This window comes from Geotrypetes seraphini, chromosome 3 (genome assembly GCF_902459505.1).
Source record: "Geotrypetes seraphini chromosome 3, aGeoSer1.1, whole genome shotgun sequence".
NCBI lineage: Eukaryota > Metazoa > Chordata > Amphibia > Gymnophiona > Dermophiidae > Geotrypetes > Geotrypetes seraphini.
Window position 1 is genome coordinate 280,299,616 of NC_047086.1, and position 17,973 is coordinate 280,317,588.

At 44.8% G+C, this 17,973-nt stretch overlaps 1 protein-coding gene across 2 annotated transcripts in view; it reads right to left on the reverse strand.

The window, feature by feature from the left end:
• The window catches only part of SMOC2 (SPARC related modular calcium binding 2), a 265,441-nt gene that overhangs the window by 16,274 nt on the left and 231,194 nt on the right, over positions 1 to 17,973 (reverse strand). For both annotated transcript variants that reach the window (XM_033938643.1, XM_033938642.1), the window contains exon 10: positions 3,484 to 3,583. In XM_033938643.1, coding sequence (XP_033794534.1) covers positions 3,484 to 3,583 — 100 coding nt within the window. The remainder of the gene's footprint in view (positions 1 to 3,483; positions 3,584 to 17,973) is intronic.

The following is a 17,973-nucleotide window of genomic DNA, read 5'->3' on the forward strand; positions in this document are numbered from 1 at the left end:
CATTGTCCAACGCGACACGGACAAGAGGACATGGTTTGAAGCTAAGGGGGGACAAGTCCAGGACAAATGTCAGGAAGTTCTGTTTTACGCAGCGAGTGGTAGACGCCTGGAATGCTCTCCCAAAGGAGGTTATCAAGGAATCCACTGTGCTGGGATTCAAAGGCAAATTAGATGCACATCTCCTTATGAGAGGCATAGAGGGATATGGGTGACTAAAACTACATCAGGTGTATACCTGACTGGGCCTCCGCGTGTGCGGATCGCCGGACTTGATGGACCATGGGTCTGATCCGGAGATGGCAGTTCTTATGTTCTTATGTTCTTATACTCCATTTTCTCGTGTAACTTTGCCAGACAATCTCGGTCCTTCTCCAGGATTTTCTTCTGTGAACACAGAACAGAAGTATTTGTTTAGCACATTTGCTTTCTCCTCATCACTCTCTACATATTGGTTCCTAGCATCTTTTAGCCTAGCAATTCCATTTTTCATCTTCCTTCTTTCACTAATATATCAGAAAAAAATTTTGTCTTCCTTTTTTTACATTTTTAGCCATTTGTTCTTCCGCCTGTGCCTTCGCCAAACGTATCTCTCTCTTGGCTTCTTTCAGTTTCACCCTGTAGTCCTTTCTGCTCTCCTCCTCTTGGATTTTTTTTATATTTCACGAACGCCAACTCTTTCGCCTTTATTTTCTCAGCCACTAGGTTGGAGAACCATATCGGCTTCCTTTTTCTCTTGTTTTTATTGATTTTCTTCACATAAAGGTCCGTAGCCATTTTTATCGCTCCTTTCAGCTTAGACCACTGTCTTTCCACTTCTCTTATGTCCTCCCATCCTAATAGCTCTTTCTTCAGGTACTTTCCCATTGCATTAAAGTCTGTACGTTTGAAATCTAGGACTTTAAGTATCGTGCAGCCGCTCTCCACTTTAGCCGTTATATCAAACCAAACCGTTTGATGATCGCTACTTCCCAGGTGAGCACCTACTCGAACATTAGAGATACTCTCTCCATTTGTGAGGACCAGATCCAATATCGCTTTTTCCCTTGTGGGTTCTGTCACCATTTGTCTGAGCAGAGCCTCTTGAAAGGCATCCACAATCTCCCTACTTCTTTCCGATTCCGCAGACGGAACATTCCAGTCCGCATCCGGCAGGTTGAAATCTCCCAACAGCAGAACCTCCTCTTTCCTTCCAAACTTTTGGATATCCACAATCAGATCCTTATCAATTTGCTGCGATTGAGTCGGAAGTCTGTAGACTACACCCACGTAGATAGAAGTTCCATCTTCTCTTTTCAGAGCAATCCATATCGCTTCCATATGTGCCTTTTAGTTCTAAAGTTCACACAAATAATTCAATATAAAGTTTTTCTTCAGTTTGTATTTTGTCATATGCACAAACTCCAGGGACGGCCAAGGATATTGGACACCCTAGCCATAATCAAATATTTCTTCCTCTCCTCCATAACCCTAATTTCTTATTTCCCCTTCCCTACCCTTTTCCTAAATTCAGCATATCTCCCATCCCATTCTCTCAATAGCGCCCCTGGCTTGGTCATCTGATTCTTTACATACCAACAAGAAATCTTCATTCCTCTTCTCAGCATTTGTTAACTGTACCATAATTTCATTTCAACAAATGTTCCTGGAAGCTAACTGCGAGTCAAGTTTTTCAGTGATGGCCCTGAGCCTTTGGAACTCGTTACCACTTTATCTGAGATTGAAGAAATCTCTTAAAGTCGTCAAGTCACAGCTGAAGGCTTATTATTTCAGAAAGGTTTTTGACTGTGAATCCCTACAAATGCTTCCTATCCTGGAATAAACAAAACAAAACAAAACCTTTATCCTCTTAACCTCTTGTGTTTTCCTTTGTTTTATTAATTTCCCCTTTCCATTATAAATATTGTAACTCATCCCTTCCCTGAATATCCTTTTGTCCCAGTTTGTTTACAGTAACGGTCTTTCCCCTGTCTTTTTTAAAATTCAAATCAAAACTAAATTCAGAAAAAACTAATATCAAGTCCCAATATCAAGATCACGAATACCTCCCTGAAACTAAGGGCTCCTTTTACGAAGGCGCGTTAGTGGTTTAATGCACGTAATAGCACGTGCTAAACTGCCGGCCGCGTTAGCCGCTACCACCTCCTCTTGAGCAGGCAGTAGTTTTCCGCGTGCGATAAAGCCTCTAATGTGGCTTCGTAAAAGGAGCCCTAAATGGGTCAGATTACCCAATTAACCCTACAATCAAAATCCTTGGAGTCACCTTGGACTGTAGCTTGACTTTTGAAGACCACACTAACGCTGAGGTTAAAAAATGTTTTTTCACTCTATGGAAACTTCGTACCATTAAACATTATTTTGATTTCTTCTCTTTTCAGTTGCTAGTCCAAACCCTGATCTTAAATACCATAGACTACTGCAATGTTATATACTTGGGATTGTTCAAGAAAATCATCAAATGACTGAAAATCCTTTAAAACGCTGCAATTCGTCTCATTTATGGCCTCAAGAAATCAGACCATGTAAGCCTGTATTATAACAAACTACACTGGCTGTCTGTGGAAGCAAGGGTCATCTTTAAGTTTGCTTGCTTTTGCTTCAAAACCATATCAGGATCATCCCCAATCTATCTGTCTCATCATTTCGAATTTGCAGGCACAACCTGTACACGCAGTGCGTACTTATTCGCTTTTCCATCCTTGAAGGGCTGTATCTACAAGAGATTCCTTGACAGAACATTATCATTCCTAGTAGGCAAATGGAACAAATGTTTAACCAACTTTATCTCAAACGCACTTTCTTATCAAACTTTCAGGAAGTCAATCAAAACTTATTTCTTTGATAAATTTCTCTGACCCCAATCCTGCTTTGATGTACTTTTAGACCACTTCCAGATAAATTTGACCAATCTTAATATACTAATGTATCTTAACATATTAATGTAACTTCGAAAAGCTTTCTGTTATATCGCTGTTTGTATAAAGTCTCTTCCTCTGTAAACCGCTTTGAACTGTTTGTGGTATAGCGGTATATAAAAATAAAGTTATTATTATTAAATCTTGTACCCATTGTTTTTAACTTTGTTAACCACCTTGATTTGACTACAATTGTTAAGAAATGCAGTATATCAAATAAATTAACTGTAACTTAACTTGGCCAGAACATTAAAGAAGCATCAGTTTTGTACGGGCACTGTACAAATAGACCTGCATTTGCCCTGAGGCAGATGTCTAGTCAGAGGATGAGAGACAAAATGGTACATCAGTGCAGATATGTCCTTACACGTCCCACTCAATGCTGATGCTTCTTTAATCTTCCATATGGTTAGGAAGAAGTTAGGGAGGCATCAGTGGTAGACCAGCAGCAAGAAAGGAAGAGGGGAAAGGTTCTTGTGTGCACCAGAGCTGTGCCGCCACTCCAAAATTCTGTGACCTAGGCGGATGCGTAGTCTGCCCTCTAGCCGAACCATCCTGACAATCTGCTCACCTGCTGGAAGATGACAAATCAGAGACTGCGTGGACCATGTCTGTAGATAAAGCATCCAGGACGCTTGTCAGAAACTCATTCTTCTTTGCTCCAGGACAGCCTAGACAGAAAAAGGATATGTACGGCAATAAAGAATATTCACTTTCAATAGCATATTTCTTGATTTGTTTTAGTTGTATGTTAAAACAACAAAAGAAGCAGAAAGGGCAGTTTAAAGAGACTTACACCTTTCCTGTATGAGGATAAAACAATGCTTTGTAACGCTGGATAATAACTGAGGTTTAATGACTTGCACAGCTGGAAATAAATTAATCAAACTACCAGTACTGTATTTCATCCAATTACATAGGGTAGTGTTCATTCAGGTTTCTTTTGTCTAATATTAAATTTTGTTTAAAAATTGAAATTATTCAGTATGATAAATGTGCAATAGGGGAAATTAGGAGAGAGCAAAAGCTTTTTCACATCCCTGTACTCAAACCAGTCAATTCAACCATTGGCAGTCAGTATTTTTAAACACTGATCATCAAGGGCAGAATTAGGCTCTGATATTCAATGCCAGGCCATACCTGGTTACTGGCATTGAATATCCAGGGCCATGCTGGCATGTGCTGGCTGCTGGACCTTATACAGACCCTCCTTAGATGCAGGCCCAGGTTGAATAACGGCCAGAATGTGTATAAGGGAAGCAAGTGCCTTCATCTCCTCCAAATCCCTGAACCCCCCTGGATCTCAATGCCCACCCTTCTCACCAAGGAGAAATAAAGCCATGACCAGGTCCCATACAACCATTCCCTGTCACTTCCCCCTCCCCCAGGCTTCCTCCCTAAAGAGAATTAGAGCTCCTGTAATCCCCCCCCCACACACACATGGGCCTCTGTTGGATATCCTTGGTGGTTTAGGGAGTTCTACAGGCAGAAGCGATGACCACACCCTTTTGCCAGTTGTGTCTCCAGCCTCAAAATGGACACTGCAAACTCAAGCATCAGCCTTGCAGTACAAGCAAATACCGCAAGACTGCCACTAGAGATTGAGGTAGCCATTTTGAGGCCAGAGCCATAATTGGCAGAAGCAAGTGAGCATTGCTTTTGCCTGTAGAACTCCTTAACCCACCAGCAATATCCAAGGTAGACTGGGGGAGGCAGGTAGCGATGCCAAATTGCACAGTTCCAGGCTGGAGACTTTTTGGCCAGTCCTGCCTCTGAGCTTACATCCCAAAGCAGGTGGAATTTCTAGTATCTGATGTTGCCCATTGAAATCAGTGCTGCAAGTCCCGTAATGCACTAGGATGGGGTGGTCTGAAATCCAGGACTCTCCCAAAATCTCCAGCCTGGAACTGGGTAGCTTGGCATCTCTGCAAGGGAGGAGGAATTGAGATCAGGGATGGAGGTCAGTAGAGGGACCTGGAAGGTGAGGGTACATGTTTCCCCAGAAACTCCATGGATGTCCAGATATATCCAAGGTTAGTTTGGGGGGCGGAGGGGGGTCTTCGGAGGAGGGAGAGAGGGTGCACCCGAGACCCCTCATATCGCTACATAGACATTAACTGGGTGAACTAATCACTATTTAGATTGATGTCCAGTTAGCTCAGCAGCTAAAGTTAGGAAAGTGTTTTTGCTATTCTAACTTTAACTGTTTACCTGTCTGAACATTGCTGCTAACTAGCTAAGTACCCTCCCCTCAGCACTAACTGGATAATACAAGGCAGTTAGTGCTGATATTCAGTTCAGTGAAGCACTAATGAATACTATTAGTTAGACAGGCACAAGCCAGCTCTCCTGCTTGGTTAAATTGCTTCCAATATTGGGCTCATATTTCACTAAACTCCTACAATTAGAACAATAAAAAAAAATGGCTGGCAATGGGAGAATTTAGAATAAGAAGAAAAGTTTGGAGCTTAGCATTAGGCTCATAAATCTAGTTTAATGAATGATAGGCCTAACTTTAAAAAAATTTTTCAGCTGAAAACTTATGCTTCTAAATTTGACTTAATATAGGGCATAAACCTAACGCTGGTGTTAGACTGCACACATGTTCAGAGGGCATGAGACCAGGGAACAGCATAATGCGCTAAAGCTCAGTGCTAATAGCATGAAAATGTAGTCAAACAAGCTACTTGGCTATTCCTTCCCAAGTCTCAGAAACAGCGCACCTACAGAAACTGTACTCTTACCACAGGAAACCTAACTCTATCTTGGAGCTGGCATTAGGATTTCCAGGCTTTTGTCTGACGTCTGGCAAGCCACTTATCTACTTTTTTGGTTGTGCATCAGGAAAAACAGAGTCTCCCAAAACAACATTCTACTTTTTTCAACAATTCATTCTAGTATATTGAAAGACCCTGGTTCTAACTACCCCGCATACTGCTGTTCTAACTTGTAACAGGTGGTTTTGGTCACCACAGCCACCCTGGAGTGCTGGAACGAGACTGTCTGGGACTGCTGCTGGCAGTTTGTAAAGCACTGGGCACTGAAAGGAAGTACGGAGGGTGGCTGGAGCACAGCCACCACTGCAGTGCAACACAGCAGCTGCCAGTGGTCTTGGGGGTGTGAAAAGGGAGGGAAGAAGGCAGGCGGGGAATGGAGACATATGCTGCACAAGCTTGTTTGTTTTTTCATGGGGCTTTCCAGAGGCATCTGACAGGCCAGTGGTCAAAAGCTTTGCTTACCATGCAGCTCTTGTGCGCACACACCAGGCACGTTCCAGCTCCTTACCGAAAAATAACTTCCCAGTTTGTAACACTAATAGCATGCATATGATTTGCATGCTGTTAATGCTGAACATTGGGAAGATATTTTTCAGCGCTGTTCCCACAGTATTCTACCTAGCACGTTTGTTCAGGCCTTATATATCTGGTAGAAATTTAAGATCTATGAATAAGCCACTACTTATAATTCCATCGCATACAGAAATAGTCCATGAACATGTCAATGGCCCAAAGTATTGAAATTCCATACCTTTGACACTTAAATCAATAACTTCCATTGACAAGTTCAAGGAAAATCTGAAAACATACCTTTTTTCCGACGCATATTCTCAGGTTTAATGGGTAGCACTGCTGGTATATTGGAAAACAGAAGAATGTCCCCAATGTTATTTTCCTCCCTCACTTTGCTATAATTTTTTGTATTTCTGTCCCCTGAATCTCAATTTTATGTATTATGCCAGTTTTTATTTTTATATTGTATTGTTATTATAATTTGTTTTAGATTGTAAGCTGCCCTGAAGGTTCCCCCTAGGGTGGGATAGAAAATTTTAAATAAACTTGGAAACTTATCATTTATATAGCACTGAAAGGTGTACGCAGCACTATACATTTTGACATTTATAGATGGCCCCTGCTCGGAAGAGCTTACAATCTAACTTAGACAGACAGACATGGCATATAGGGTTGGGGATTCAGAACTAGAGAATGACACGGGGAAAAAATCTGTCCCCGTCACTGCACCGTCCCCGGCCCACCATCCTCTGCACCGCCCCGTCACCGCCGTTCCCTTCACCGCCCCATCACCGCCACTGCCATCCCATTCACCGCCCCGTCACCATCCCCGCAGCATCCATATAAGCCTCAGTACTGCGAAACACCATGAAGACAGAAAAGAGTCCTGCCACTACTACTACTGCACTGAGAATCTGTAAAAACAGAACATAAAATAAATCAATTGACTTGTCCTCCCTTGCAATGACGTGTCCCCCATGTTCATCTATAGCTCGAATCAGGTCAATTGTGCACACTAAAAATGCAGGAGGATCTGGAACGTGAGCGCAGGCAGGCAGTGATACAAAAACAGCAGACACCCGACCGATTGCAGCATTCCGCCATCTCCCTCCCTCCACCTCACCTTAGATGTAGAGTATGTCGGCTTTCTTTTTCGCCCAGCCGCACGCGCGGCTGCTCATTTGTTCAATATTCTCCTCTTACGCAACCAGAAACAGGAAGTTGCAGGAGAGGAGAAGATTGATCAACTCGAGCAGCCGCGCGTGCGCGGCTTTTTGAACGCGTGCGGCTGGGCGAAAAAGAAAGCCGTCATACTCTACATCAGTGTTTTTCAACCTTTTTACACCCATGGACCGGCAGGAACAAAAGAATTATTTTGTGGACCGGCAAACTACTAGGACTAAAATTTAAAAACCCCGTTTCTGCCCCATCTCAGCGAGCTCGGTCACTTCAGTAACTATAGAAAAATAGACAAATATAGTGCAAAATATAGACAGCAGATATAAATTCTCAAAACTGACACTTTTTGATCACTAAATTGAAAATAAAATCATTTTTCCTACCTTTGCTGTCTGGTGATTGATTTCATGAGTCTCTGATTGCATTTCCTTCTGTCTGTGTATCCTTTCTTTCATTTCTTTCTTTCTGCACTCAGGCCCAAGGATTGTCCCTTTCTATTCCCTCCCTCTTTCCTTCCTATGTCCTTAGTGCCCCTGGTGCCTCCTTCTCATGTCTTTAGTGCCCCCAGTGCCTCCTTCCCATGTCTTTAGTGCCCCCAGTGCCTCCTTCCCATGTCTTTAGTGCCCCTAGTGCCTTCTTCCTATGTCCCTCTCACTGCCTTCCACAATTTGTCCCACCCCCACCCCCGAATCCCGCCAGCCTACCTTTCTCCCTCCCTAGCCAAAGCCAGCCTGCTGTCTCCCTGCCGCTAAAAAAAAAAAAAAAAGCCTCCTTCCTTTTCCCCTGCTCTTACCGCCATGCTCATGCTGCAGTTATTAAAGCCGACAGGAAGTCTTTCTGACTCAATTCTGAAGTCGGAGAGGACGTTCTGGGCCAGCCAGGCAGCGATTGGCTGGCCTAGAACGTCCTCTCCGACGTCAGAATTGACGTTGGAAAGACTTCCTGTTGGCTTTAGTAGCTGCAGCATGAGCATGGCGGTAAGAGCAGGGGAAAAGGAAGGAGGCTTTATTTTTGCGCGGACCAGCAGAAATTCAACCGGTTGGTAAGGAGGAGGGAGGGAGATGGCGGGGACCGCGTGATCCTTGATTGCCTCACTGCGGGGACAAGTCCATTCACCGCGTCACGGGGTGGTGAATGGCCTTGTCCCCATCCCGCAGAGGCCACTATTTTTTCTTCCCCGTTTTGCCGGGTTACCCGCGGCTAAACGCGGCTAGCCGCAGGTAACCCGCCACCGTGTCATTCTCTATTCAGAACCCAAGGTGAGAGGAGTTAGGAGTCGAAAGCACTCTCAAAGAGGTGGGCTTTTAACTGGGCCTTGAACACTGCCGGAGATGGTGCCTGCCTTAGGGATTTGGGCAGCTTGTTCCAAACATATAGTGCAGTAAGGCAGAAGGGACGGAGTTTGGAGTAGGCAGTTGAAGAGAAGGGAACAAATAGGAAGGACTTACCAGCTGAGTGGAGCTCACGGGAGAGGGGGGACATGGGGAGATAAGCGAAAACAGATAGTGAGGTGCAACTGAGTGAGTGCATTTGTAGGTCAGTAAGAGGAGTTTGAATTGTAGAGAACATAAGAACATAAGAATTGCTGCTGCTGCTGGGTCAGACCAGTGGTCCATCGTGCCCAGCAGTCCGCTCACGCAACGGCCCTTAGGTGAAAGACCATGCCCTAACTGAGACTAGCCTTACCTGTGTACGTTCTGGTTCAGCAGGAACTTGTCTAACTTTGTCTTGAATCCCTGGAGGGTGTTTTCCCCTATAACAGCCTCCGGAAGAGCGTTCCAGTTTTCTACCACTCTCTGGGTGAAGAAGAACTTCCTTATGCTTGTACAGAATCTATCCTCTTTTAACTTTAGAGAGTGTCCTCTGAGCATTGGCCTGAAATTTAGCTGGTAGCACTATAGAAATAATTAATAATAGTAGTAGTAGTAGTATTAATAGGTGTTCAAGTTTTTTGACTTGCTGGCCCATTGTTCTCTGTGTTGGGACTTTGGGCATTATGCTGCCACCTGAAGGCCAAAAAGGAAAACAGATTTAATAATTGTGTGTGTGTGTGGTGTTGGTGGAGGGGGGGGGGGTCCTAGTAGATTGGACAAATTGCTAAGTATACTGAAAATATTACATCAGTGCATGAGAACATAAGAACATAAGAACATAAGAAGTTGCCTCCACCGGGTCAGACCAGAGGTCCATCCTGCCCAGCGGTCCGCTCCCGCGGCGGCCCATCAGGTCCGCGACCTGTGAAGTGGTTACTGACCAATTCAATAACCTACCTCAAGTTCTATCTGTACCCCTCTATCCCCCTATCCTCCAGGAACCCATCCAAACCCTTCTTGAACCCCTGTACAGAGTTCTGGCTTATCACCTCCTCTGGAAGCTTGTTCCATGTGTCCACCACCCTCTGGGTAAAAAAGAACTTCCTAGCATTTGTTCTAAACCTGTCCCCTTTCAACTTCTCCGAGTGACCCCTAGTGCTTGTGGCTCCCCACAGTTTGAAGAATCTGTTCTTACTCACTTTCTCTATGCCCTTTAGGATTTTGAAAGTTTCTATCATGTCCCCTCTAAGTCTCCTCTTCTCCAGGGAGAACAGCCCCAGCTTTTTTAACCTGTCAGCGTATGAGAAATTTTCCATACCTTTTATCAGTTTAGTCGCCCTCCTCTGCACTCCCTCGAGTACCGCCATATCCTTTTTGAGGTACGGCGACCAGTATTGAACACAGTACTCCAGGTGCGGGCGCACCATTGCGCGATACAGCGGCATGATGACTTCCTTTGTCCTGGTTGTGATACCTTTTTTGATGATGCCCAGCATTCTATTTGCTTTCTTTGAGGCTGTCGCACACTGTGCCGATGGTTTCAGTGATGTGTCTACCATCACCCCCAGGTCCCTTTCAAGGTTACTCACCCCTAGTAGTGTTCCCCCCATTTTGTAGCTGAACATCGGGTTCTTTTTCCCTACATGCATGACTTTGCATTTCTGTACGTTAAAACTCATTTGCCACTTGTTTGCCCAGTCTTCCAGTCTCGTTAGGTCCCTTTGCAGGTCTTCACAGTCTTCCGTGTTTCTAACCCTGCTGCAGAGTTTGGTGTCATCAGCAAATTTGATAACCTCACATTTTGTCCCCGTCTCCAGATCGTTTATAAATATATTGAACAGTAGAGGTCCCAGCACTGACCCCTGCGGAACTCCGCTCGTGACCCATTGCCAGTCTGAGTATTGGCCTTTTATTCCAACCCTCTGTTTCCTGCCTGCCAACCAGTGTTTGATCCATCGGTGGATATCCCCTTGCACCCCGTGATTCCACAGCTTTTTATGTAGCCGTTCGTGAGGTACCTTGTCGAAGGCTTTTTGGAAGTCAAGGTAAATGATGTCTATGGATTCCCCCTTATCCATCTGGCTGTTTATTCCCTCAAAGAAGTGCAGCAAGTTCGTGAGGCACGACCTTCCCTTGCTGAAGCCATGCTGGCTCGCCCTCAGTTGTCCATTGTTTTCTATGTGTTCACAGATTGAATCCTTTACCATTGCTTCCATCATCTTTCCTGGAACCGAGGTCAAGCTCACAGGCCTGTAGTTTCCCGGGTCACCCCTTGATCCCTTCTTGAAGATGGGCGTGACATTTGCCATTTTCCAGTCTTCTGGGATCTCCCCAGTTTTTAGGGAGAGGTTACATATTTGTTGAAGTGTCTCTGCTATTTCGTTTCTCAGTTCTTTTAGTACCCTTGGGTGGATGCCGTCCGGGCCTGGTGACTTGTCGCTCTTTAGTCTGTCTATCTGTCTGAGGACATCCTCTTTACTTACCTCTAGTTGAATCAGTCTTTCGTCGTGTTCTCCGTTTATAAACACCTCGGGTTCTGGGATATTGGATGTGTCCTCTCTGGTGAAGACTGACGAGAAGAAATTGTTTAACCTGTCAGCTATCTCTTTTTCTTCCTTTATCGCTCCTTTCCTGTCTCCATCATCCAGTGGTCCCACTTCCTCTCTGGCTGATTGTTTCCCTTTCACATACCTGAAGAAGGGTTTGAAGTTTCTTGCTTCTCCTGCCAGTCTTTCCTCATACTCTCTCTTTGCTTTCTTGACCTCTTGATGGCATTTTTTCTGGTGTCTTTTGTGTTCTTCCTGGTTTTCCTTTGTTGGTTCCTTTTTCCATTTCTTGAAGGATGATTTCTTGTCGCTTATCGCCTTTTTAGCTGCAGTTGTTATCCATGCTGGGTTTCTAGTTCGATTTTTTTTTCTCCCTTTCCTAAACCTTGGGACGTACAGGTCTTGTGCCTCGAGCACTGTGCCTTTAAGCAGTGTCCAGGCTTCCTTTACGGTCTTCACCTTCCCTGAGCTGTTTCTGAGCTTTTTCCCTACCATTTTCCTCATGTCCTTGTAGTTTCCTTTTCTGAAGTTAAGTGCTGTCGTTGTGGTTCTTTTCACCTTTGGTGTTCCCATGTTTAATTTGTACTGGATCATGTTGTGATCGCTGTTCCCTAATGGTGCTAGTACCACCACTTCCTTTGCGGGTCCCTCTAGCCCGTTGAGGATTAGGTCTAGAGTGGCCTCCCCTCGCGTTGGTTCCGTGACTAGCTGCTCCATGAAACAGTCCCTTATCACCTCTAGGAATTTAGTTTCTCTCGTGCAATTTGAGTGTCCAATGTCCCAGTCTATTCCCGGATAGTTGAAGTCTCCCATAACCACCACCCTTCCACTTTTGCACTCCTGCCTCAGTTCGGCCTCCAGGTCCAGGTCGTTAGCTTCTGGTTGTCCTGGTGGGCGATAGTACAGTCCCAATTTGATGTCAGCTCCTTCCCCTCCTGTCAGTTTAACCCATAGTGACTCCAAACTGTCTGCCCTTGTTGTTTCTGTTCTGGATGAAGGAATGGATTCTCCATTTCCTATCAGCACTTTTTACAAAGGTTTATATTCTAGTATCCCCTGTTTAACTCTTCAGAGTTTTCAGAAGCCATGATTTTTAAAGAAAGATTCATAACTACGCAGGTCAGAGATTCTGTGACAACTAATTTTGGCTCTGTTTCATCCTTTTACAGATTGCGGAAAATTCGTTCAATTTCTAAATTTCTCTGTCCTAAAGCACTAAATATACTTATTCACTCTCTGGTGATATCTAAAATCGATTATTGTAATTCCCTATTTAAAGGAATTGCTTTACAAGAAATAAAACGACTACAAATCATTCAGAATGCATCAATTAAATTAATAACAAAATCCAAAAAGTTTGATCATGTAACACCACTCCTTAAAAAGGCTCACTGGCTTCCTGTTATGCACCGAATTACGCATAAATTATGTACAATTATTTTTAAAACTTTATATAATAAGACCCCAGCATTTTTATTTAGATTACTTATCCCTTATTCTGCAAAGAGAACCTTGAGATCTAGCGAACAAAATCTTTTATCTATTCCTTCTCTAAAAATTATCAATACAAGGAGACAATTTATCTTCTCCTGTACGGCACCGCAAACATGGAACGCCCTCCCTATGTTTTTACGGGAGGAGAAAGAGTTTGTAAAATTTAAAAACGAATTAAAAACTTTCCTTTTTAGAGATGCGTTTGCAAGTTAATTTTTTATTTTATTGCATTGCTTATTTTACTCCCCCAAATGTCTTATTACCCTTTTGTATTTCCCTTTGATGTCTCCTCTTTACTTTACAAATTGTATTTCATCCCTCCTTTCCTTTTGTTAAACAATGTTAATTTTTAGTATAATAAGTTTATTTATTAATTGTATGGACTGTTTTGTTACCTAAGCTATGTAGCTTTTTAAATGTTCACCGCTTAGAAACTTTGTCTAAAGCGGTTAATCAAGCCATCTAATAAACTTGAAAACTTGAAACTGTAGTAAGTCATATGTTTACAATTCTTACTACCTGTTCTATTTAAGTTGTAGAAGTGAGTCTTTCTTCACATATCAATTTGAATTTGGGTTTAGTTCTCTAGGTCAGTGGTTCCCAACCCTGTCCTGGAAGACCACTAGGCCAATAGGGTTTTCAGGCTAGCCCTAATGAATATGCATGAGAGAGATTTGCATATAATGGAAGTGAGAGGCATGCAAATCTGCTCCATGCATAGTCATTAGGGCTAGCCTGAAAACCCGATTGGCCTAGTGGTCCTCCAGGATAGGGTTGGGAACCACTGCTCTAGGTAACTCTACTTTATTACATACAGTGAAGACAGAGTAATTATATAACAGTAGAAGGTGACTGAAACTGAATCAGTATTCAAAATTCACTGCTCAGTTTCAGCCCAATCCTTGGTAGTGGAAAAGGCCACCGAGATTTCCCATGGCAGCCTCGCAATACTGCTGCACGAGGTCCTGGTGTCCATTTTGAGATTGGCGCTGGCATATGCAGGAGCGACTGGAGACTGGCACCAGCATAAGCAGGAGAAATCTCATGGCTGCCAGGACTCCTGTGGCAGTCTTGCGAGACGGCCTTGGGAAGTCTCAGCGGCTATTTCCATTGAGCAGCAACACTAGGGCAGGAACAAGTGAACTTCATTCCTGATGGGGGAGGGGGTGGCAGCAGTGACCCAAAGGTACTCATTTTCTATGTGTTTTCATATGACACATTACATGCCTGAGCTCTGGCTGCATATTTGGCTTGGCCTTGGACTGTGCTGTGTTCCACTCACACCTGCATCAGGCGATGTATTAATTTAGATGAATCCTGGGACCTGCAGCTTTATTAATTTACTACCAGCAGTGTTTCACATCATGGTGGCAAGCTCCAAATGTCACTTTCTTCTGACTATGCTCGACTTTAACCATGGCATCTTATCATACTGATTACTCTAACAATTTTTTTTTATAATTTTTTTTATTTATGCAAATTTACAATAATGTTCAGATCACAAAATGTGGTTTAGGTAAAAAGAAAAAAAAAATACAAAAAAGAAAATCCTTTTACACCTCATCTATATTATCCAAATTTGTCAACAAACATAAAAGAGGAGCAAGAAGCAGCACGGAGCATTCAGTGTGGCCCCCTGCACTATTAACCGTTATCGTGGTTTTGTAAAAAGAGGGGGGGGAGTTTGAGAGGCCACATCAAATAGCTTACGTGCTTCACAAGCCTTCAAAAAAAAATATAAGAGCTATTTGGGATCAAAAAACATATAGGGCCTCTTTTACAAAGGTTAGCCTTTTTGCGGATGATACCAAGATTTGTAACAGAGTGGACATCCCGGAGGGAGTGGAAAACATGAAAAAGGATCTACAAAAGTGGGAAGAATGGTCTAATGCAGGGGTAGGGCACTCCGGTCCTCGAGAGCCCTATTCCAGTTGGGTTTTCAGGATTTCCCCAATGAATATGCATTGAAAGCAGTGCATGCAAATAGATCTCATGCATATTCATTGAGGAAATCCTGAAAACCCGACTGGAATAGGGCTCTCGAGGGCCGGAGTTGGTCTAACGTCTGGCAACTAAAATTTCATGCAAAGTGCAGAGTGATGCATTTGGGGGGTAGAAATCTGAGGGAGCATTGATGGAGAGAGGGACCTTGGGGTGATTATGTCTGAGGATCTAAAGGCAGGGGTGTCCAATGTCAGTTCTCGAGGGCCGCAATCCAGTCGGGTTTTCAGGATTTCCCCAATGAATATGCATGAGATCTATTTGCATGCACTGCTTTCAATGCATATTCATTGGGGAAATCCTGAAAACCCGACTGGATTGCGGCCCTCGAGGACCGACATTGGACACCCCTGATCTAAAGGCATCTAAACAGTATGAAAAGGGGGTGGCTGTAGCCAGAAGGATGGTAGGCTGTATAGAAAGCAGAAGAAGGGAGGTGTTGATGAGGCCATACTTGGAGTATTGTGTTCAGTTTTGGAGGCCGTATCTGGTGAAGGATATAAAAAGACTTGAAGTGGTCCAGAATAAGGCAACGAAAATGGTAAGGGGTTTGAACCAAAAGGTTGTGGGGAGGAAGACTCAGCAACAATGTTAGGAATGTCCTCCCAAGGGAAGTGGTGGAGAGGAAAACGGTGATGAAAAATTCAAAAAAGCATGAGATAAACATAGAGGATCTCTAATTAGAAAATGAAGAATGTAAATTAAAGAGCTAAGGCCAGTACTGGATTTTCATGGTCTGTGCCCCATATGTGATGATTTGGTGTAGGATTGGGCTGGGGAGGGCATCAATAAGAACTCCACTAACTTGGAACATGAGGATGTTACTGGCCAGACTTGGGAAGAGGCGCGGGACCAGGCAGGCAGCCTTGTGCGCTGCTCCGCTGCAAGGGAAAAGAAGAGGACTCGAGCTGCGTCAGCCATCTCTGCTTGCCGGGACCAGGAAGGCAGCCCCGTCTAGCGAGGGAGGGCGGCAGAATGAAAAAAAAAAGGTAACGCGAGGGGGGGGGGTTATTCGCTCCATAAGATGCACCCTTATTTCCACCCCCTTTATGGGGGTGGAAAAAGTGCGCCTTATGGAGCGAAAAATAAGGTATTATAATTTATACTCTTTATCATGATCCTTGGAAATTCTATCTATTACACTCATCTGCAAATCATTGAACTCCCCACCCCCTTGCCTTATCCCAATGTCCTTGCTGCTAATCTTGACCCCTCCCCAATACACTTTTTACTCTTTTATTGGCTACCTTTCCTTTCATCAAACCCATGGGATAAATGTTCAATAATTTATCTACCTACCACTAAGATGCCTAGTGACGTCTAAGGCACTGCTAGCAGGGCCGGATTAAAGGATAGGCCCAAGAGGCACATGCCTAGGGCCTTACATTGTCAGAGCTGGCGTTACAGGGAGCAAACAGTGCATCTGCCTTGGGCCCCACAGATCCAGGGGGCCCCGCGGTCTGAAGTGCTTTATTAAAAAGATAGATTTTCCTTTTCAGAGGGGCCCCACATGGCAGCCGTTCTTACAAACTGCCGGCAGCTGCCCCAAAGCTTTCCCTCTATGCAGCATCTGCCCTGTCGGAAACAGGAAGTGGCGGCAGAGAGAAAACTTTGGAGCAGCCGCCAGCAGCTTGTGAGAAATGCTGCCATGTCGGACCCTTCTGAAAAGGAACCTCTCGGATGACGCTCAGGTCAGAAAATATGGCGGGCAAACGAGACCCATCCCCACTGGCTCTCGTGGGTTCCAGTCCTCCAGTGCTGCTGCTGGGGCTCCCGGTTCAAGGAGCTTTAACTGATGGAGAGGAAGGTGATGTGGGAAAATAAAAGATCATGGAGATGGCAGGTACGTTTTCCTTAAAAGCAATCTTCTGCAACTGCCAACAAATGAAAATGGGCAGGGTTTTGTTTGCCAGTGACAGGAGGCTGTCCAATGATTCACACACCCCAACCATCCTAGGCCCCTTATTCCAGTCCCCCTCCCTCCCTAAATTCCTGATGATCTAGAAGGTGTAATTGGGGCAGGAGTGATGCCCATTAACTCCTGCCTATGGCCACAGTTGCATCCAATATGGCATCTGCAAATTTTACCACAGATTATGGTACCACTAGGGGTCTTGGTAGTAACATGAGACTATTGTGGCCACCCTATTCAGTGTGGCTGCAGCCTAGGCAGGAGCGAATGAGCATTGCTCCTGTCCCAACATCTGACTAGACCATTAGGGATTCAAGTAGGCTTGAGGGACCTATGTGGAGTGTGGAGGGTGCAGGACTAGGGCCCTCCCCCACCCTTTTGTTGCCAAAAATAATTTTCAGGGTCCCCCTTCCAAGAGCAGATAACCCCCCACCTTCCCCATACAAAATGAACATTCCCCCTAGAAGACACAGATATGAATGATATGAAGTGAAAAAATTTTGGCTACCCATCCTTAATATGTGTCTATGAGAAAGGGTTTGAGGATCTATACTGGAGGAGAGTGAGTGTGTGTGCGTGTAACTTTGAATGACAGAGAGATGTTGTGACCCGTCTTCAATCCAGGCTACAGGATTTGGGGATATATGTTGCTGTTCTCACCTGGTTCCACATGGCCTAGTGCCCATCAACTTCCCTCTCCACTACTTGCTGGGCATCACAGGGCTCTATCCTGGAAAGTGTATAGAGCAGGGGTGCCCAACGCGTCGATCGCGATCGACCAGTAGCTCAGGAAGGCAACTCGAGTCGATCGCACTCGTGTTGCCGTCCTGATCTACGGGCCGATCAGCCTGCCGCTGCTGAACATTAAAAAACCCCCCAAAAAAACCGGCTTGGAGATTCAGCCCCTAGCAAACTTATGCTCCGGGCTCTAACGTGTGAGTGCAGGCTTCTCTTCTCTTCCCTCCGAAACCGGAAGTTATGCCCGGGGAGGGGGAGGGGGGGAGAAGGGAAGCCTGCACGCACATGTAGAGAGCCCTGAAGCAAGCGTTCGCTACGGGCTAAGGCGGGAGACATGTTAGTGAAGCATTTCCTCTTCTTGCTGCCGGGTCCTGCCTACTTTCTGTTTCCGCGAAGGCAGGACCCGGCAGCATTTCCCCCAACAGTTCCTCGCGATGCTGGTCGGCCGAAGCAGGGAGAGGTTGGGGCGGCGTCGGCTTTTGGGCGTGTTATTGGCGTCGGCTTTCGGGCCTGTTATTGGTGGCGGTTTGGGTCCTGGTCCCCGATGGCAGTGGCTTGGGGGAGGGCAGGGAGAAAGAAAGAAAAAGG